Raw genomic sequence first — 14,552 nt, forward strand, 5'->3', positions numbered from 1 at the left:
TTTAAGTCTTCATAACATTTTAAAGAGACAGAATTCTCAGGCGGTAACAATTTAGTCCTTAAATCCGAAGTAACAAGAAAAGATTACGATAGCATTTGGAATGCAAAACACTTAAAAGCAAGTTTCATGGTCTGACTATTGTCCACTAATGTCTACAAAGAAAAAAACAATATTGATGAAAGAGGATTCATTCTTTGGTGTTGGAATCATATAACAGGTATAAACTTAGAAATGTATACCCATACCTCTATTTTTCTAAACACAAATCTCAGCATTTCTTAAATTCACATTTTAATTCAAAGTTCTCAATAAATGCCCACATTCAACAACATATTTAAATATAAGCATTGTGCCCTTATAGTTACAAAGGATTTAAATCAGAGTCAATAAGTAGGGTTTTGAAGAGAGTTAAATATTATGTGAAAGAATTGGTCAGGGGGGAATTAAAACTCAAGTTACCTTGTGAAAAAAGTACTGGGTGGATTTTAAATCCCCCTCCATTCTTCAGCCTTTGAGGAAGCTGTTCAAAATGGTAACTATCAAGGTAGAAGTAAACCTTCAGCGTTTGCCGGCTTCCTTCTGCTTGGTATGTGATTGGTACATCTAAGAATACAGTCAGTGTTACTATTTCATTAAAAGCAATGACACATCCTTTTCCAGAAACTGTTGCACCTAAAATTCACACGGTTAGATAAAAATCACTGCAGACACAAAACTAATACATGCAGTATTTTACATTATACTTGGTGTCGCTGTGGTGACTTTTGGTCTATCCGTTATCAGGAAGTAGATAAACAGAAAAGCAGTGACTGACAGGCTGGCAGAGATGACAACAACAGCAAAAATACTAAGCAAATAATGTAGTTGGCAACATCCTACTTGTATTCCCTGTAAATCTGAAGAAACGTCTACATACCGCACATAGTTTGAAATCACTGGAAGGATACCTTTAGCCAGATTTCACATGCCTTCCTCAGGTGCACGATGTATAAGGTCAGTGTGATATACAGAATCAGATTCTCCTCAGATTTTTGTGGGATAGAACCCAAGTAAATATACAGTAGCTGCCAGCATATTCATTAAATTATTATTAAAAATCAGGACTCAACTGAGAAAACAAACGTATTACGGAAGAATATATAAAACTGTAAGAGCATGTTTCATTACACTTTGAAGCTAAATGTCATAATACATCAATTGGTATAGAGTTCAGGGCAACTAGCAGTATCATTTTGCAGTTACAGTGATTCCCCAACACACATTGTGTGTATTATGCCAGATGATAAACATGTAATGACCATTAGCAAAAGCTGACGAAAATTTTCCATTTAGTTAAATCTCTCAGAGGAATTCAGTTTAATTCAATTTAAGCTTTGTATGTATTTCCTGTTTAACTATCATTTCCATATATAAGTCTCCAAGTTGAAAGCAGTAACAATAAAATTTAGTGATTTGCATTAATAATATTATTATGTAGTTTTTACACTGTGTGCATAAATTATTTTGTACCTAAATGGAAAAGATTCCAAAGGAACACTTTTCACTATTTTTGGTAATAAGAAAAAGACTTTTTTTTCTTTTATTGATTATGCAGAATCATAAATGGAAAAACCAAATTTGCGAGTTCCTTGTCTTCTGTAACCACAGTCAGGATGACTGTGGTGGCAGCACTTAAACCAAAAGGAAATACAGAGCTTATTACAATCCTAGAACACACTGACTTTACATTTATCTCTGTTTCAGCACAGACACCAGCTGGAAGATGAACAATATGAACAGTTTGAAACAATATGAACAGTTTGAAACAATATGAACAGTTTATGGCATAGGCATAGGGTTAACTCCCCCTCAGGAGGCCTTCCTGTAACTCCGGTTCCATATTGATACCTGGCTTGGCAGGGCTTCTTTTTAAAACAAACACTCTGAACAGGATCCTTACTTGAATTATACAGAAATAAATATGGTCTTATGTAGGCTAATTCCTACCTGACTACCAGCCCTGCACTACTCAATTCTTCGGAGCACAGGCAGCTTCGTGGAGGAGCTTTGTATCTTCTGGTTTTGGGTATTGCAGAGGTTCTCTCATGTGTGGTCTCGATCCAGCGAGGGAATTGTTCTAGAAAAGCTTGATGTGAAGCAGACATGCTTTCCTCCCTTCCCAGGGGAGTTATGAGACTTAGGAAAAAATGAGGGCTTTTTGCTCACTGAACAAAGTTCACTGCAGGAAAATCTCTACTGGCTGAAAACATATTAATAAAGGAGTGGCTGAAAATGAGTGAAGGGTATAAACAGCAGACTGTGAAGACAGTCCCTTCCTGCGAGTTGGGCGAGTATTGGGAGGAAGGGTTCAGGACCCGGACCGTCTGCACCAGCAGGTCTTAGAGGAAGTTTCTTGCACAATGTAAAGCTATCCTAATAGTGTTTGCAGTCTCCTTTCAAGGAACTCTTCCAAGATCTACTTTGTCTTCGAGACGATAAAATGAAATGGTTTTTATGCTTCTCCATCTCATCTCAGTTGCACTTCTCTATTAAGACCTTCAAGCTTATTTTACACATGACTCTTCAATAACAACTAGATCTTCCAGGGGCTTTCCTGATGCAGTCACATACTCCCAACGGGAAATTCAGTTAAGCAAACAGTTTTGCCCCCAAGGTTACTGACATTGCCAGATAATGATTCTGCATCGTCACTGATGTTAGCTGTATTTCAGGAAATCTAGGAATATTAGGAGAGCTACAGATCTCCATAATCCCAAACTATATAATATTCCCTGTGGGAGGTAATGTTCTAGGAGAGACAAATGTAACAAATACAGAAAATATTTCTGAACAGTAAAGCCCAGATATTAATTATAATTACTCACTTGCAACTACTGGTTCTGGCTCTGATTGTCTGAAGTAAAAAGTAACTTTTTCCAAATCAAACAGTGCAACCAATGTATCTTCTAGCATGGCTTGCTCGTCAGCCTAAAAAAGGCAAAAGAAAAAGTGAAATGGTCATTTCAACCAGATGTTTTCCCTACCAGAAATAATATGAGAGCAGGACATAAAAATAACTACAGAATGTTGCACAACATTTCACTGATGCAGTGTATAACCTAATTAACTCCTAGATAATGTAAATATCTTTGTTTCTATTGGCACTTTCCCTTTTATTACTAGTCCAAGATTATTAAAATTAATGTTATCATTTCACATAATAAATTAACAGGTAATTTATAGCTACCATTACTTCTCATGGCTTTTAATCAAACAATACTGTAATTATTCTTTATGTAAGATACCAGACTTCAACAGCTTGTCTTGACACCAGGTCTAGCTTGTAAATTAACAGAGGGGAAATGTGAAAAACAAATTCTTCTTTTTAGCAATTTTCTTTTAAAAATGCCGTAACTTTAGCATTTCATGTATAAACAACAGATGAGAGTTCATCGTGTCCACTCTAAGCATCATTAATTGAACCAGTAGCTCAGAACGAGTACAGCTCAGGGTGATTTGCACCTTCACCTACAAAACTCTAGATGCAAATCAAGTATGTAGATATGCCAATATTCTGATTTGCACCTATGGTTCACTGTGTGTACCCCTGAACTAAAAGAGATAGCTAAAGAGATCCAGTCTAATTTACCAAAAAAGCTTCAGGAAGTAAATTACTAACTTCTCAGGACACTTTACTGAACCTTTAAAAAGGAAAATAGTCATCTACAAGCATGGTTATCTTGAGTAAAATACACAGAGCAATTATAGCAGAAATCAACAATCTCTTAAAGTATCTCTATTCTTTATACAACCCGCCCCTAGCACCTTAAGTTAGCAAGAGCCAAATGGAAGTCTGAGGCATGCATTTTTCCTCCTCTAAGAACTGAAGCAGTAGGAAGGCAAAGAATAATAAACTAGCTGCCTATAAAATGAGAATAAAGTATAGCTTACTGAATTATAGAAAGGAAAAAAAAAACAACCCATGATTTTCCCTGATCTATACAGTGAAATAGCGTTCCCCCTTGTATTTATGAAAAAGCAAAGCTGCTAGAAATATTTTCTCTCCTGGTTCAATTTATGAAGTCTCTATGGACAGACCAGTTTTATCAGCAGAATAGTCTGAAAACCATTCAGTGACATGGGAAATCTTTGCACAACTGCTCTTTCTTTACTGAACTCTGGCCATAATGAGTGTAATTTCCTTCAAATACCCTTGTTTAAAATAACACGGATCATTTGTAAGCAAAACAGTGCTGAGAAGGTATTGAAAAAGTTGCCTTTAAATACTTTTCCCTTGGTTAAGAACAGTTAGACTCAAGAGACTAAATTTAATTTTATTTTCTATTCAACAATGCATACTGCTGGTATCTGATTACGTGAAAATAGCTAAGTATCATGCATTTTCACTACAAAGGAAATCTCTACAATCCTGAAAGAAAAAACAGAAGTATTCAGTGCTCTAAAGACAACAGTTATTTTGCAATAACCTGACAACTAAGCATATGGAAAAACATAAGACAGGCACTAACTGAATTTACTCTTGAACTCTGAGGACTCCAGCAGCAGGACATGGTGGTGCTGCGTGGTGCTAAAAAGCATTCAAGACTCAAGACATGAGCCCGAGCTCCCCTGACCATGCTTTCTTCAAATACTCCTCATGTGGATAAAGATCCCTCCTGTTTCTCTCAGGCACTGACTTTATCTGTTTTTAAGCTGCACACCTCGTCCTGACATACCCTGTCCCACACAAGCCCACCTAGGTACCTCAACTACCTGTGAGGTAGTTGCTCACATTAGCTCAAGTCAATGCTCTCCAACAATACCATAGACTAATACTTTATGATTGTGATTTAGAAATACCTTTATTTTTATTGATCTTCTGCTTCTAAAGTTTATCAGGTCAACTTGTCAGCAATTTGCTGCTGAGATAGACAAGGCAAGGAAAGAAGACCTTTGATAGCAGGAACATCATCTGTTATTTGCATGGACTTTTACACAGTACGATGTACCAAATCAGTTATTTCCAGTGAGCAACTCCAGAGGCTGAGAAGACTGCCATGGGGCAGACCATTCAGACTGCTTCACAGTTCTTCAGGTTAGCAGGAACCAGTCTAGTGTGAGAAGCAGCTTAAATAGCTGAAGAAGCACTTTGGATCACTGGGGATTAGAGGACTGCAAAGCCATGTCCCTTTTTTAATTGTTTCTTAGGCCATGGCTCTTTGCCAAGCCCTGTGAAGAAATAGCAGATTTCCAATCACCCTGACAGGCTACGAGGATTTGCCCTATGACAGGAGCAAAACAGACTAGCATGTCTAGTCCTTCAACTACTACAGACCTATTGTTTTTTGGGGGAGGGAGTGATAAAATTATCCAAACCAGATATTTTATTTATCTTGCATTGCTGCTTATTGCAAACAGAAGTTTTGGGTATCACCTAATACTACATTCTACTCCTAGGGAACAGCTACGATAGCGGTGGGGCGTCAAGGGTAAACTCACTATCTGCTAACTCAAAACAAACATAATACTGTCTTTGTGGAAAACATATTTCCCATATCATAAACAAACACTTTCCGTATCTGTAATTATCTAAATCGCAAATTTTCCAAATAGCAGCTAATTAAGTAACAAGCTAAGCACAAAGGACACAGAAAATCACATTTATAACTAAGACTGTTTAACCGTGCCCCTGGTTCAGGGAACAAAGACAGGCTGTGACCAAGCATGCCACGTGAGGAGGCTTACCAGGTTAGGCGAGAGCAGGGACTGGAAATGAAGGAGAAGACCCGCACTGGCTACCTGTTCCAGCCACCTTCTGCTGGCCTCCAGCGTCTCCATTTCATATTCTTTGTTGTTGTCAAACATCTGATTTAAGGCCACCATTAGTTGCTCTGAAAAAGCACAGACTGTGGCCACTAGGCTCTGACAGAAGACCATGTCTCGCCTCAGTTGTATCTCACTATCTGTGATGGCAAAAGCCAAAAGAGGGAAAGCAAAAATGGAGCAGGAGATTCATTAACAGCAAAGGAACTGGGCTAGAATTTTTCCTTTGTCTAAAAAACAAGTCATTTTAATGTAAAGTAAATTACAAGTTTACAGCCTAATGTTATTCCCAGTAAATAGCACTCCACAACCAGAACTGCTATTTTCCACATTAGAAGATTATTTTTTAATTCTAAAATTATAGAGAAATGTATTTAAAATCTGTAATTTAAAGTAGTTCTTCATAAACAATGTATGTTTATCTTGTAGATTTTAATGTACATGCCATCAATTCTATGCACTTTTGATGTTACAAGGTGATGGACGTGAGTCAGATCTCTTTTGCTGCAAATGTGAGAACCAGCTGGGCACAAAAACATTTACTTTCCACAGGAAAGCAAGGATAGTCAGAAGCTCTTAATAAGACTGCATCATCTGGTCAACTCCACAGCTACCAGCTGGGTAGGGCAAAAGAAGACTGCCTGCTGTACAGTGCAGACAGGGCATATAGGATTGTTGCTACCAAAACACGATCTATCCAAATAAAATATATATATGAATATGGAATCTATAAAATAAGCTCAGAGCAGCATCACATATCCAGGAAGCAGCAGAGATTTATGGTGTCAGGAAAAGTCCAGGACAGGTCCCTAGGTAGAAATCTATGGAACCATTAGCAGCTGATTTAAGTTAGGGACTAGCTAACCTACCAATTTATTCTGGAGGGCACAGGCATTAGATTAGCTAAAGGTCAAAAGAGTTAGAAAAGGAAACATGTTCTCAATAAAGCAGAAAATTGTGGTGATAAATATTCAGTGCTTCCTTCTTCTTCTCTTTTCTGAACGTCTTCAAGTATTTTTATCATTATGAGCTGTTAGGCAAACATCAATCACAAATGGTACGGGTAGACTTAATCTTTCTCAGAGCAAGAGAAGAAGATTAAGTGATATCGAGGTCTTTCCAAAGCCCAAAATCTTTGTCCTCACTTTTAGATTCCTCTGCCTCTAAGAGGCTTAGCTCCCTTTCCACCTTCTCTATGGAGCTGGCAAGACTTTAGATGACTGGATAAGTCAGCAGAAATAATTGTGTACTCACAAAATTAATACTGACTTTTAAAATATGCTTTTCTTGGGCTCCAAGTATTTCTCAAAGTAAGTCCATTCTGTCTGTTTTCCTTCTGAGATCTTCCTCAATCTTTTCCTCAACTATTGATAATAGTGACTAATCTTTTACTATCATTTTGATTCCATTTGCCAGCCTCTCAGGACCTCATGAATGTTTTCCATAAATGGTCTCATCACTATTGCTTCGGCACTGTGACTCATTGCTTTTTGTTTTGATTATTAAAATTAACCTCTCTCTCTCTTTCCACTCTCTCAAGTTGTGCAGAATCCAGTACAGACGGAATGTTCATCTTTAAAAACTCCACGCATCTCCGGCTTCAAAAATCCCACTGGCTTCTCCATGGTCAAAAACTTTCCAATGTCACAGCAGCGCTCAGGGACATGAGTCCAACGCGCACACAATCTCTCTCCTTGCTTTGCTCAGTTTTATCTCTGTTTGTCTAACAGCAGCTGACTTACAGTGCCTTCCTCTGTATTGCCTGCTTCTGAAGCAGCCCTCTTGTGTCTCTGACACCTCATTTCCAAATCTCATTTAATACTACTTGAACATCAGATACTGCATGCAAGAGCACTTTGGGCTCTTTTTACAAGAAGATTTTTATACAAAATAAACTATAGAATTGACGAACTTATGAAACCATGTAAATAGGAAAACCTGCTTTAAAAAAATCAAGTTCTGGGGTATTTTCTCAGGTCATTTCTTATTTTAAAACACCTGACGAATTACTGAAAACTTTTATAATATTTAGAAGAAATCTGACAGCAAAGAAATGTTATATTTCCCTTTATAAAACTGCTGTTATGTGTCATAACAAAATCATGAAATAATAATGCATTCATATAGTGCTGCAAGATGGTTAAAATAATCAGCTTTTACAGTCAAATGTGACTGCTTACTTGAACACTTATGCACCTACAAACTGTAGAGAATCTTCTGCCATAAGTATTATTTTCTAAATACTGATTTACTGACATTTATTTAGCAGACACATGTGCCTATTTTGTGTATTTGAAGCTGTATGCTCTATGGGGTGATGGTAGAATAATACACAGAATAATCAGACCCCTTCCAAAAAGGAGGGACTTTTAAAAAAGTATTCTCTAAAAAAAGACAAAAGGAAAAGTATGGGTTAGAATAGTAAGCTAAATCTGGAAATAGATGAGAATGAAGAGAAAAGAAAAAAGATTACAAATAGGAAAAAGCCCAAATGAAGAAAGACAGCAAAAGTACAGTGCACACTCAGTGATTTAGTAGCTACTGCATCTGCAGTAAATGACCAGAGAAGGTATTTTGCATTAAAAAAACCCCAATGTGCAATGTTTGTTAGAAATGTCTTTGGAATTGTTGTGTTCTTCAGGAATCCTCACTGTAAACACAGGGGTAGGTTGTTGATTATCAGGTTATCGTATCTGAGATTTCTCCCCTTTCTCTAAAACACAGTATTCTATCCAAAAGCAAAAAAAAAAAACATCTCAAACCATCCACGTTCACTTCCCCCACTCCCAAAACAATCAAAATTACCTGTATACTCAAGAAGTGCCAAGAGTATTCGTGCTTTCACCTCTTAAAGAAAAAAAGAAAATATATTGAGGTCATGGTTAAAAGTGTTTTCACCAACATAATAATGCATTTGCAGTTTCTTATTTTATACCAACTTAATTCCAATTTCTTGTGTAGGCAATACTGATTTATACCTACAAAACAGTAATGCGTCTCAACTTCACTTAATTTTCCATGTGACTTGATAAAATTGATAATAATCAAAAGCACCAACACTGAGAAAGACACATGAAGAGGCAGCTGCTACCTCAGAGTACATGTGTACCAGCTGGCCAGTGCAAGTCCACATATGAAGAATTCCAGTCTTAAAACTTTGAAAAACAAGACCAGTTTTCACTGATTCCCACACTACCCCAATTCTTTCTTTTTTCTTTTCCCTCTCTCGTTCCATACTTAAAAATCTCAAATTATCCTCATTTTAATGTATACCAAAGCATCCAGGAAAAATACAACTGCATTTTCACTTTATTCTCGGCCTTCAGGATTTTATTTTGCTTCAAACATTTATTTACACTTAACAATCTATGAAGTAAAAAAGTACAGATTAAAAAAAAGTCTTAATTTACACTGACAAAAATTTGGTTTTATATCTCTTTACACTGTTTTGGGGTTTTGGGGGGTTTTTTGTTTGTTTTTTTTTTTTTTGGAGGTGGGGGGACTTCTCAAAGTTTGGAGGTTGAAGGAAGTGATTCTTCCCCTCTACCATGTACCAGAGCACAAATTTAAATGTGTTAACCACCACTGCAAGGAACAGGCAGATTAAAAAGCTGCTATAACCTTAGAGAGTGTCACACTTCCAGCACATCAGTTGTCCTACAGTAACTGCCTGTAGGAACACACCGCTACTTCACATGCTTTCGCATCTTTCCAAACTTTCTTTCACACACTCCATTTTCTGTGTAGTCATATGCCAAGCCCTGCTCAGTGGACCGGCAGAGCTGCTACTGGGTATATGGACAATACAACAATTTGGGAATATGTTGCCCCCTACTAAAACTGACTTAATAGGTTTGAAATTTGAATACAACTCAGATGACGGAACTGACATTGGAGTTGACTGTATCAACAGCACAGCCTGGATTTCGTGTGTACTTGAACATATGTATGAAAAGCCAGAATCTTCCCCAAAGGTGACTATGCTTAAAAAAGAAGAAAACCTTTCAAGCCTGACCTTCTTCTGTGCTGTGCACACATTGCGAAAAGAACTGGCAGTGCCTACACTTCTGAAATGCATGCCCACGGTATCTCAAATACAAGCATCAAAACACTCAAAATTACTGGGTAGTCTTGAAAATTGCCTGGTGATAGGTCTTTGCCTTAGACTTCTGGCTTTTGAAAAAAAACTAAGACATTAATAACTTGGCATCTTGGAGTCTGAACATAGCTTAGTAACTGAAAATACAATATAGGGAAATAGAGCTTTTATCTGAAGAATTTAGATACACTGAGGCTGTTACTTGCCGCTTGTTTAATATGAGATTTGTTGGATCTCTGAATTCAAAAGCATTTGAGGTATCTATAAACAATGATTTCCTGCTTATGGGAAAATTACAGGACACTGCAAGTCCCCTTTATCATTGCTAGAAGTCTTCTCCATTTCAAAATATGCCCACAGGCAAGAGTATTTTCAGATTATTTGTATAAGTAGAGACTTACCTGGGGTTAGAAGTGAACCTTGGATGTCAATCATTTGCTTTTCAACAAATTCCAAATGCTATAGAAGTTTTCACCCCTTCTTGCTACATGGCATATAGAAAGGAATAGCTCCCTAGCAATTCCTCTTTAGATTATATGATTTGTAATGCAAGATGCCTTCAACTTCTTTTATTCTTAAACATTCTTTTGTATTTTTTTTTATCATGCTATTCTGCTATTTGGATCTTTGCCAGTAAAGGCTAGATTTTTTTTCTTTCTTTCTTTCTCACATCTGAAAATATTTTTTGAAATAAGACTGAGATTTGCATTGCATGTTTTATGATTTAAGTTGAAATACATTTTTTATACCTTTAATGACTGAAAGGCTCCTTGACTCCTCACTCCTAATTTAATTTAAAACAGATGTGAACTTTCTCAATTGCATAGTATTTCCTGTTTAAACTTAAAAGTATTGTGCTAGCAAAATAACTGCACTTCTTCATACAGATATGTGACTACCTGACTAGAAATCCGACTTGCTCTGGAACATCTCTTCTTTTGACCAAAAATCTTACCTTTTTTTCTTTGGGAAAAAGCAACTACAGAAATTTCTCCTCCTCCTTGTTCTCTTTACGTGTTTCTGTTGTTACGCTGGCCAGTTTTGGTCTCACTTTCCTTCTGAAGGGTCCCTTCCTTTCCATCCACCTTGTTGATTTTCTTGGTTCCTACTCAAGTCATCCCTCAGCTTTTCCTCTTGTGCTTTCCAGTTCTCATGTTACATATCTCACGTACATCTGGAATCCTGTACCTACATTATTCTTCCTCTAATCAGTGACCACGGAATTCCTGCCCTGACTACTGCTCTCTCCTGCACCAAAATCAAGCACTCCATCTCCAAAGATCTGCCTGTGCCAACAACTTATCTTTATCTTTATTGGTTTAACAATTTAGTAAGCCCAGTCACTACAAGAAATAACTTTCATCTATTCTTTAGTTACTTAGCTCCTGATAAATCCTCCTAGAATCTGTATACTATTTCAGAGAACTCTTCAATTCTATCAACTTGATTAGCCTTCTAGGGCTGCCTTTTACTGTAACCATAGAAATCTTTTCTTTCTCTAATGATATGGTAAGACAAATGAAATGAGACAAAGCAATCTCCACATATGTTTTAAATTTACTGTCAAGGAAGGTTTGGTTGGTTTTTTTCTGTTTGTTTTTTTTTTTTTTTTTTTTTTTAATCTGCGCAAACCTTTATGGATTTTTAAAAAATTGTTCTCCCAATTCCAATACTAATAAAAAGAAAACTGACAGTCCAGAACGATCATCCTCAAGGCATTCTGAGTTTTCCCATTTCTTCATAATTATTAAACAAAGTAAGTAAAAAGAATCCTAACATCTAGGACTTAAAACGCCTCATTTTTGTGGAGCTCCCATGTCTCCTTCTGCTTTGAAGCACTAATCAGTCTAATCTAACACAACACATTCTACAGTGCAACAGAACAATGAGTAAAAAATTACAATAGCCTGTGATATTTTTATGAAAATAAAAATGAGTCAGTTTTCAATAAGGAGATGCATTTACTAAAAGCATTCATCCTTACTTTGGCATTCATCAATAATGGTTAAGTATGTTTATAACAATTGGAGGTTTTTCCCCATGGTGAACAAAGTTGTATCTGTGGTCTCCTTTGACTACTTCCTCTAGAACCTGCTAGAAGAGACAAATATATCTGCTTTCCTCAATTATTAAAATACTGCCTTTTACTTAATAAACAAACACGAAGATTCTTCTAAAACCCCAAGACTTGGTTCAACTTGTTCTCATAAATCCACCTAAGCAGTCAAATTAGGGGACATCTTTTGTTTTTTCTGAATCAGGCAAAGAACAGGGAAAATGGGGAGGTAGATCTCTGTGCCATGTGTTAGGTTTTCAGCCACAAATAGCTCAGGGCAGTACTAGTGGCTCTTCTATGTATCCTGATCATTTGTGAACACAAGGCATAATGGCAAGATTGGAAAGGAGAAAACAAAATATGAAGATACGAAGGGAAAATTTAGCTGCTAAAGCATTTTTAACCTTGCTTCATGCTCATCTGATTTCAGTTAGATCCAGCTGCTGGTTGTGTCTCAAGTTTAATTTATACAGGCCTAAGCCTGTCTAAATCACAGCAGTCTCCCAAAACTGCCTGAGGGGCACACTTCTGCCCTGAATCTTTTCAACACTGAATTACATATACCTGTCCAGACATGCCTTGGAAACTAAGGCTTGAGAAGCAATTATTCACTTCCATTCTCCTATTTCTCCTTCGTGCTCTTTGTGCCAGGGAAGCCACAAGAGCCTAGGCTTTCAGGTATCCACTACAACACACCAACTCCTTGGTCCCACAGGCAAATCAAAATTATGATTAAGATGTGGATCATGATTCTCCAGAGTACTTCTCAGGAACAAGTATTAGTGATACCAGTTTGGGGGGTAGTTGTGGAATAGGAATCAAATTAAAGAAAAAAAACTACAAGAGAATAGAAAGATGTAAAGATTGATGGTGAATTAACAACTAAAGATAATAATTTTACATGTAAACCCATGTATTTGGTTAAGAAAATGGCACAGAACCCAGTTGTTGGAAATCTCTGACAAAAGCTCAGATGCTGTGGATTGAAAGGGAGAGCCAAGAATATTTAAAATTGGCAGACAACTTCTGAGAGACAGTGATGAGAGAAGGTAAGGCAGAGCGTGTGCTCTCCTTGAACAGCACAAGAATAATGCCTTCTACTATTTAGCTCTCTGAATCATGCACCATTCACAAGCATGACAGTTGCAATAAAGTTAGTTACTATAATTTATTAACAGACAAAACCTTTTTAAATCCTAATTTCTAAAACACTAGAAAATGCCAACAGTTTTATTGTTCTGTAAACATCAAGATTCCTTCTGATAAATATCACCATTACCTTATAGTAGTATCGTAAAAAGAGAAGTTTTGTATTATAGAGAGGCAGCAAGTCATTTGGACCTTGTTAAACCCTCCCACAAAATTTTGTGGTAGATTTAAAACCAAATTTATCTGAATAACCTCAACTCAATATTGAGGGTATATGAGCAATGTTGAAATGGGTTAAGTCTATTAATTGTATTTGTGGGCAAACAAGTTATGTGAAAACGGTCTGTTAGGCTTGGCTTCAGAAGGGGGGCAATGAAGGGGGGAACGTTAAAGATGCATTTCCATTTCTCCTGAACTGTGAAAGAAACCATGATTAATACTTGAATATAAAATAATTTGGTTTAGGCTGAAGATAGACCTGTAGAAAGAAGGATCTAAAAATATTTATTAATTTTTCACTCAGTGACAGCCACCATAAAACTACAAGAAGTATTCTTAGTGTTGGAGAGTCAACCCACTGTGATTGACTCCAAAAATAGGAGATATTTTTGTGGTTGTTTTTATAATTTTCTAACCCAGGGTCTGAAAATATGATTGTATCTGAAATGAGAAATACCAAAAGTCAGAGGAGGAGTTGTTTGTTTGGTTTGGCTGGTTGGTTTTCAGAGGTTTATCTTAATAAAACTTATCACAAAGTTCTTTTCCAGTGACCTGAAATTTAGCAGTTTCTTTATGGGACACCATGGAAATTAGCCAACAAAACAAAAGCAGCTAAACACACAGAGAAATCATTTAAAGCTAGACCTGACACAAGTTTTTTTTCCCACGTAGACTCCTAGTGCAAGTAGTTTTATAAAAATCATTTTTCTCATTATTTCTGTTTCTCTATCAAACAGCACAGGAAATAAAGCAGAAGCTACAGGCAAGATTTTCTGGAGAGAAAATCCCAGTTACCTTCTTATGAAGCCAGGGGAGAGAGCAGAAAACCCCAGCTCACATTGTCACTTGGTGGTGAAGAGGAGCAGAGTACTAGGTAACTTTTAGACAGTGGTGGGAGGGAGGTGGAGGAGGAGGAGTGATAGGATCAGTTGTGATGGAGTGAGTAAGTGAAAACCAGTGGAAGAGGTTTGGCTTCATAGCAGAAGAGGGAGCATGATTTTAGAGGGATAATGATTCCCGATCAATAACAGGTAAGAGCAAGATTTAGGACAAAAGTTGTCCTGCAGAGTCTTCATCTTTCCATTTAAGACAGTAGAAAAAAGGGAGTTTAATTTCAAGGAAAGCCCCGTTTTGGTGTATCAGTCCCATGAAGTTCTGTGACAAATCAGTGAAGCCTACTGGACTTCAGCAGCAACTGAAATAACGTAGCACATGCAAACACATCGT

The 14,552-nt window shown here is 37.0% G+C and overlaps 1 protein-coding gene across 2 annotated transcripts in view; it reads right to left on the bottom strand.

Annotated features, from left to right (window-relative positions):
- PREX2 (phosphatidylinositol-3,4,5-trisphosphate dependent Rac exchange factor 2) overlaps positions 1-14,552 on the bottom strand; it is a 183,184-nt gene that overhangs the window by 45,617 nt on the left and 123,015 nt on the right. For both annotated transcript variants that reach the window (XM_072852376.1, XM_072852377.1), the window contains 4 exons: positions 8,608-8,649; positions 5,725-5,942; positions 2,865-2,967; positions 460-603 (listed from right to left, as the gene is read on the bottom strand). In XM_072852376.1, the coding sequence (XP_072708477.1) occupies positions 460-603; positions 2,865-2,967; positions 5,725-5,942; positions 8,608-8,649 (507 nt within the window). The remainder of the gene's footprint in view (positions 1-459; positions 604-2,864; positions 2,968-5,724; positions 5,943-8,607; positions 8,650-14,552) is intronic.

Source organism: Ciconia boyciana, chromosome 2 (genome assembly GCF_034638445.1).
Source record: "Ciconia boyciana chromosome 2, ASM3463844v1, whole genome shotgun sequence".
NCBI lineage: Eukaryota > Metazoa > Chordata > Aves > Ciconiiformes > Ciconiidae > Ciconia > Ciconia boyciana.